We start from the raw sequence: 7,902 nt of genomic DNA, 5'->3' as shown, positions 1-7,902 counted from the left end.
GGCCAAGCCTCCATGGGAGGAAGCCTAGACAAAGCAGGGGGAGGCGGAGGCGGCGGTGGCAGAGGTGGTGACGGCGGGGGGAGTTGCGGCGGACCCGGAGGAGCGGGCGCTGGCGAACTCCATTCTTCCATTGGAGTAGTATTTCTTCTTGTGCTTCTTTTTGTAATAAAAATGAATATGCTACTCTGTTTGCATTACAATTGTTTTTTATGCAAACTTTCTAAAAGAGGGGATGGCAACGTGGACCAGAATTCACAAAATATGATGTCTAAACATATTTTGTGATTCTGCACAACAGCACAAGCAAACCGTGGTCAATAGGTCTTCTATCAACGATATGTGTCTTGACCGGTCCCGGATTCTACCTTTTCCCGTATGCTGTCCGTGACTCCGTGTAGACCACCGAATCGTTGAGCCCAAACTCGTCACAAATACACAGCCGATTGAACCCTATATAATCTATCCCCAACCGGCCAACCCCAGCTCTTCCCGTTCAGATCTCCCTGGGGTTTCTAGCGAACGCCTACTCATCCTAGCGGCAAGCATCATATCTTCTTCGTCGACTTCAAGGTACGGAGCTGCTGTCTTTTTGCCCATCTCTGCTACTCTACTAGCTTCGCGTGCATATTCATGCATGGTTTAGTACTTTCTCCGTCCCACCAAAAATGTCTTAGATTTATTAAAAATTGGATGTATCCACTCACTAGATAGTGTCTAGATACATCTCACTTTTGACAAATCTAGGACACTTTTCGTGGGACGGAGAGAGTAGCCGCATTCATATTCATATGACTATTAGATCCTAGGACTGTTTAGAACTTCATATCAATGGAGAAATATTATAATAGTTCGGAGTTTTTCTTGCGGATAAAACTGTTCATCTAGAGAACGTACGAAGGAGTTTTAGATAAGAATTCTTGTTCTATGTCCTTGCCATGGTATCGATTTGACAAACACAGTTACTTTATTCTGTGGGCTTTTATTTTTTATATGCATGAAGGAATAATAACCAGGTAAACAAAGATAGTCTAGATCTTTATATCTATTGGTCAACCTTCGAAACCGTAGATCTACAGCCTATTGGAGTGAACCATGTATTTCTTTTTCTAGAGTGAACTTGGTGTGACGCTTTGGTCTGCTTCTACTTCCTCCTTCCAAATTAAGGTTGCAACTTTTTTTCAATATAAGCGAACCAGCATACTAAAACATGTATAGAAACATGGATATCTATGCCACATCTGATCCTAGGACTGTTAATTTGGAAGGGAGGATGTGCTATTTTTTGCGTCTTGGAATTGTTGACATCGTTGTTCTATAACTTAACAAAATTAAGCTAGACGAAACTAAAAGTTGGTGATGTTTTGTGTGCTCATTCAGACAGGATGCATCTGTTTGTGAAGAGCCCCACGGGCAGGACAATCTGCCTCAGGGTCCAGCCATCTGATACACTGTATACTGTCAAGGCAAAGATTCAGGAACAACACCGCCTTTTCTTCGACGGGGTGCAGCTAGATGACAACCTTACATTGGCTGATTATGGCATCCAGCATCAGTCCATGCTTGACCTCCAAGAAAACATGCAAATCTATATAATGGAGACACAGACAGGCAAGATGATCACCCTCGAGGTTGACAGCTTGGATACTATTGACAAGGTGAAGTCCAAGGTTCAAGATAAGGAGGGCTTTCTCAAGGGTCAGCAGTGCCTCATCTTTGCCAACAAGCAGCTGGAGGACGACCGCACCTTGGCAGAGCTCAACATATGGAAGGAGTCGACTCTTCTCCTTGTCCTCCACCCTGTCAGCCCAGGTAAGATGCCCATCTATGTGCAGTGTGAAGATGGAAAGATCATCTCTCTTGAGGTTGAGGGATCAGATACCATCGACAGCGTGAAGATGAAGATCTATCAGGTGGACGGTACTCGCCCGATACAACAACGCCTCCTCTATGCATGCAAGCTGCTGGACGGCCGCCGCACCCTAGAGGATTATAACATTCAGAGGGAATCTAGGCTTGATATGCTGCTGTGTCTATGTGGTTGTTGAGATGAATGACATGGTCATTTGATTTGTGCCCGAATTTTGTTGCAATCCCTTTTATTTCCAGTAGTGCTGTTTTATCAGTGAAAACTTTTGGTGCAGTTTCGTTTCTTAGCAGTAGCGGCGTGGTATTATTCCAGTACGGTATTCGTAAAAAAGTGCTTGATGGTTCATTGGGTCTTGCTTTTTACGCCTTTTATTCGTAAAAAACGTGAGAGCTTTGTTGACAGATCCAGCTGTACGTGAGAATGAAGATTGACTAAAGCAAGCACAAGGGAGATTACAGGGGAAAAGGGGGAGTGCATTTCAACCGTGAGTATATTTTACTCCCATCATAAGAAAACAGCTGCCAGTAACTAGCAAAGAATGTCTTTAAAAAGCATAGCTAGGAAATGTCTTTAAAAAGCATAGCAAGGAAATATACGATCATACAGCTTACAAGCAAGCAGGATATCAGTTAATTAGTAGCTTATGTCATCTCCGGTTCCCACCAGACGTCAAGCCACAAAGTAGACAAAGACACATTAGCAAGTAGCAACAGATACCACACTTCATGCTCCAGTTTGCATCCAAAAAAACTATCCACTTCCCCACGAAAACTTAGCTCACTCGTCCGACCTCCGCTATCGAGAAAGGGTCATGGAATGAAAAATCTGCCCCGTCCTTGAACTTCCATAGGTCACCTCCTGCAGGGCCGTTGCTCCCAAGGACAAGCTTGTTGCATGACTTACTCGCCATGATATTGTAACACTTTTTCACTTTGGAATACGCCTCGTCTGTCGAAAAAGGTGCGTACATTGGATTGGCCATCCCAACCACTACAAAACTCAGCACCCGTGCGCTCCGAAAGAAGTACTCCAGGAAGGCCATCTCGCCTGGCTCCCCTCTGAACTCACGGAGACTCATCGTGTTGATGCGCAAGATGACATTTATAATGGGGCCAGACTCATCCCAGAAGTTGGGGGCGAGGTTATCAGTGGGCTGATCACATCTTTTGCTCTACAAAAAATGATGATTAAATTAGCCAAATGATTTCCTTTCAGCAAGCATCTGAGGACGACGGGATGGCATGGTGAATAAAGAAATCCTTGAATTATGTCATGGAACACATGCTATACATTTTACTCGTGCATTCCTGAATGGCTGATCTGATGTTGGAAGAAATGACAAATCAGTACTACCATGCATCAACTAGCACAGAGCATCAAGTAGTCTATTAGAACGGAAACACAATTGTGCTGGCCCGTCAAGTACAACAAATTAGAAAGTGAGGCGGAAGTCTCAACCAAGCAAAGTTTTAAACACGTGAACGATTTTCCAGAAATATTCTTCAAGGAAAATTTCAGGTGTGGGCTATAACAACCACTTGACAATTACTTAATCGGAGACAGCTACCTAGTAGCATCAATTTGGTATGAGTGGTATGCTGTACAGACTTCCCAATAAACTGTACGCGGCAAATGTGATATAGTTTATTATGTGTAAGTTTAATTGGTTTCAGATAAAGCACGCCAGCCATTGGCATCATCCATAGCACAAACACTGGTATCTAGTAGCTAGTAACGTACACAATGGGAAACACTAGAAGAAATCTGGAAATAGCAGAAATCCATATAATAGCATAACAATATACTGCGGCACGCCAAAATTTCGATAGCAACACAAACAGATGAACCTGCAACCCCGATAATTATAGTTGCGTAGTCTAGTCTGTGTAGATAGAAATGGCTTGATGGCTGACAATAAATGGCAGCGCTTGGCTTTTTAGATATAATTGGTCAAGAATGTATATGATAATTGGTCAAGTATGCCTGTTCATATTACTGATGTTAACATCACCTTGTTTTGTTATATATATTCACAGCCAATTACTTAGCCTAGCCTTCGTAAGCAAATACATGACTCGCATTTCAAAGTAGAAGAAAGCAAAAACGACCATAAAGAGCCTCAATGATAAATTGGTAACTGAATAGACACATCGATGCAAATAAACAGGAAAATGCAAGCAATGAAATCTTCTGCAAGGTCAAAACAAAAATTTCATGTAAAGTGTAGAGGAAATTGGTAAGAATGTAAGCAAAGCATGGATAAGCTAAGAAAATTGGTAAATAGCTTTATGGAAAAAAGTTAGAAAAGGCAATACTATTATCAGAGTCCTTTGTGTGAGCAAATAGAGCATTTTTGCAGCTAAGCTTCAGAATATACACTTTATGCATAGCTAACTGCTCAACACTATGTACTGCAAATTATACTGGTCAATATCTAAATACTGGATCCGGTTTGTAGGGAAAGTGTCAAGTCTATATTTCCATGGATGAAAGTAGCAGAATGTACTAATTACCCAATAGCCTAGTGGTGCAGAGAAAAAAGCAAGAATAATATATACGATAAACAAGACTCATGATCATTATTCCATCAAAATGAGATGTAAAGTCTGCAAAGATCTGTCCACAATAGACTTATTAAGTCTTAACCACATTTGACCAGATATGTTCTTTAGTACGAATTTACAGAAGTGAGCTGTGTGCCTGTGAAAGCCTGTTTCTAGTTTTCTACATTAGTCGGGAATAAATCCCCAAGCTCCTGATATGGAAAAACTAGAGTAACAATACCAGAATGGCCTAAAAAACTGTCGACATGAACATGCTAGTTTACCTACCATATGTAACTTTCCGAAGTTTGGATGACATTTAACCTATAACTGGCCACATATGTCACACATCATAATGACTCACATTTCACAGTAGAAGAAAAGAAAAGGAAAATAAAGAGCTCCAATGATTAATCGATAACTGAATTGATACACTGATGCAAATAAGTCAGGAAACTGCAAGCAATAAAATCTGCTGCAAGGCCAGAGCAAAACTTGAAAATAAAATGCGCAGGAAATTGGTCAAATATGTGTCATAACTGGCCTAGTATGCCTAGCCATCCAGTCTGATGTTCTCATCAACTTGACTTAACGAGAGGAAAAATTACTTAAACTAGCTTGCCCAGCATTCACAAACCAAAGACCAAAAAAGAACCGTCACCATAGTTGACAAGAAAGATGTATGCAATCAATCACAACCAGAGAACTCAGAACTGTGTATAAGCAATAGCATGCAAGAAATGTGAATCAGTGACAACAATTACCATAATATGCAGTCTCTCAGCGTTGGGGAAGCATCTGAGGAAGGTAGGCACCTTCATGACATCACTGTGAACTCCAAAACGCACATCCAAACTAAGGACCTTGACGCTTGTGAGCATGGTACTTGCGCTCGTCTTTATCCCAGGCTGAAATTCGCCCAAATTCACAAATTGAGTCATCAGTTGGACATAATTGGTAACCAAACAAGTGGAAATAAGAGTTGAGACGGTAGATGTACCACGATGATGGTGTCTCGTATCTGCAGGACCTGATCTTCTGGCTGCCAGTATCCAAAGGCGTGCAGCTTGGGGGCATCGGCAATCCTGACTGTGGTGCACAAGCCACGAGCTTTTGGGGATGATCCATACATGACGAGCCGCTGGAGGAGTGGAGCCTTGACCACGTCGACGTGCTCCATGCTCGTAAGGCAAAATTGCACGCACCGTAGGCTCTGGCTGACGAGGCGGAGACGCAATCCCTCCATGCATCCCAGGATGTTGAGGATCTCCAGTACGGGGCTCCTGGCGACGAGGGATTCGATGTCGCCGTGCTTCATGAAGACGCAGCAGATGCCGAGCTCGCGGAGGTGGGGAAAGGAGGCGCCACGCAGGACGGCCGTGTCGGGCAGCCTCCATTGACCGAGGTAGAGGCGGGTGAGAGTGGCGATGCTGAATACCGCGGCGGGGAGGGGCAGGTCGCGCGGCCACGGGCGGTTGACGAGGGCGAGGTCCTCGACGCCCTTGGCGGCGAGGAGCTGGAGCCAGCGCGCGAGCTGGGGGCGGTAGAGGCTCATGTTGGTGCAGATGAGGCGGGCGCACTGGACGGGCCCCGGGTGCGCCTCGAGGATGCGGGAGACGGCGGCGGTGATGGCGGGTGAGTTAGCCGGCGTGAAGGGCCAGCGGTGGCCGTCGGGGAGGAGGTGGGCGTCGTTGAGGATGAGCGGCGTGGAGTGCCAGATCGGGCGCCAGCGGGAGGAGAGGACGGCGGTGCGCGCGGCGTCCTTGACGGGGAGGCGGGAGACGATGTCACAGAGGAGCTCGGAGGGTAGGGCGCTGATGCGGTCGACGCCGGCGGAGGCAGCGATGGCGGGGGGGAGCCGGCAGCCGTAGACGGGGAAGGCGGGGAGGTTGGCGTAGATGTTGAGTAACATTCTCTCCACTAATTGGTCCAGCACGTACGGATCAGCGCCCTGGCGCCGTGCCTCGGCTGCCGTCGCTGGGTCGACGTTGGTGAAGGGTGTCTGCCGCCGGGCCATGGTCGCCGGCAGCGGCAGCGGCAGCGGCGGGTGAGCCTGAGACGGGCGAGGGTTTCTGCGAGTGTGAGTGAGTGTCCAGTTAGAATTCGAGTGTGGTGTCGGCTGTGTTGTGGACGTGGACCTAGGGTTTCGCAGTTCGTTGGGCCAGATTCCGATATACGCACTATCTTGCTCGCGGGCCAATTGTTCCACTTACTTTATTCTTTTTTCTCTTTATTACTTTTTTAATCCTTTTTCACTTTATTACTGGTGCCACACACTTCACATTTCGTACTATTTACATAATAATATTCATTGACTCAGATACAAGTATATTTAATCAACAAACACGTCTAGCGTCGTGTCGTGGTCTTGGGCCACTCCGCGACAACGTATCCGGCTTACCCGCGGATGGTCTCGCGCTTAGGGCATCTACAGCGGCACGACGCAAACGGACGCTTTGCGTCCGTCGTGACCGAAAATGCGTCGTGCACCACCTCTAGCGGCGCGACGCAAAGTGACCGGGCCGTCGGCGGAGACGCAAACCTGGCCCAAATATGCGCCAGGTTTGCGTCGCTCGGTCCTCGCATGGGCCCGCATGGCAGCGGCACAGCTGCTTCGTCTTCCGCGGCATTACTTCCGGGCGGCACGCTGCAGCCTTTGCAGGGCCGCGTTAATGGCGTGCCTGGCGTGCCACGCGTAGTAATGGCGACGTCTCGCGTGTCGCGGCCGTCGCCCTGTCTCCGACCTATATAAACAGGGGCGCGAGCATCTCATCTCCTCCCCACTAACCCTAGCCGCCGGTGCCGTAGCGGCGCTTCCGCTCAGCCCTAGCAGATCCGCCATGAGCAGCGCCGGACGCGGCCAGGCTGCCGCGCCTCCACCTCCAGCTTCACCTCCCCTGGCCTCGAGCTCCGACGACGAGTTCGACTCCGAAGACAGCACCGAGCTCCTCCACCCGGTCAGGGACGCCGCGGCCCTGGCACTCGCGGCGCAGGAAGCAGAGGAGGAGCTGGCGGGCCACGCGGCGTTGGACGCCGAGCTGGCACAGCGCAGGCTGGCGGCCGCTGCTGCAGCCGAGGACTCCGACTCGGAGATATCTTGGTCCTTCGACGACCCTGATGCGCCGACGCCGGAGGAGAAGGCGGCGGAGCAGCGGGCCCTCGTCGAGTCATTCGAGATGCTCAAGGACGAGGCCGCCAACGCGAGGCTGGAGCAGTGCCTGCAAGAGGACGCGGCGGCGCACCGAGCCATAGCGGCCGCGCGGGAGGCGGCGGAGAAGCAGGCGACGGAGCGACGCAACGACGATGCCGGCCCATCAGGAAGCAAGTAGTCTTGGCCTATAGATCTACTTTGTATAGTTTTTATGCATTTTTATATACTACTTTCAATGTTTTTACTATGTTGCAATTCAAAAAATGGGTCGCCCCGGTGGAAGTACACCCAGACGCAAACGGACGAACGGACAAAATATGTCCGCGGGGCGACGCAAACGA

The 7,902-nt window shown here is 48.2% G+C and overlaps 2 protein-coding genes across 2 annotated transcripts; one reads left to right on the top strand and one right to left on the bottom strand.

Annotated features, from left to right (window-relative positions):
* Positions 1 to 557: 557 nt before the first annotated feature.
* Positions 558 to 2,045, top strand: LOC124669927 (polyubiquitin-like). The gene is made up of 2 exons (XM_047206461.1): positions 558 to 570; positions 1,378 to 2,045. Exon 2 carries the CDS (start codon positions 1,383 to 1,385, stop codon positions 2,043 to 2,045), a length of 663 nt encoding a protein of 220 aa, XP_047062417.1. The 5' UTR covers positions 558 to 570; positions 1,378 to 1,382.
* A 363-nt stretch (positions 2,046 to 2,408) lies between these two features.
* On the bottom strand, positions 2,409 to 6,427 carry LOC124678991 (putative F-box/FBD/LRR-repeat protein At5g44950). The gene is made up of 3 exons (XM_047214833.1): positions 5,411 to 6,427; positions 5,175 to 5,318; positions 2,409 to 3,038 (listed from the first exon to the last, which is right to left on the bottom strand). Exons 1-3 carry the CDS (start codon positions 6,425 to 6,427, stop codon positions 2,640 to 2,642), a joined length of 1,560 nt encoding a protein of 519 aa, XP_047070789.1. The 3' UTR covers positions 2,409 to 2,639.
* Positions 6,428 to 7,902: the final 1,475 nt, after the last annotated feature.

This window comes from Lolium rigidum, chromosome 7 (assembly GCF_022539505.1).
Source record: "Lolium rigidum isolate FL_2022 chromosome 7, APGP_CSIRO_Lrig_0.1, whole genome shotgun sequence".
Classification (NCBI taxonomy): Eukaryota; Viridiplantae; Streptophyta; class Magnoliopsida; order Poales; family Poaceae; genus Lolium; species Lolium rigidum.
The sequence above is the reverse complement of the archived record's forward strand: the minus strand, read 5'-3'. Positions and strand labels throughout refer to the sequence as shown.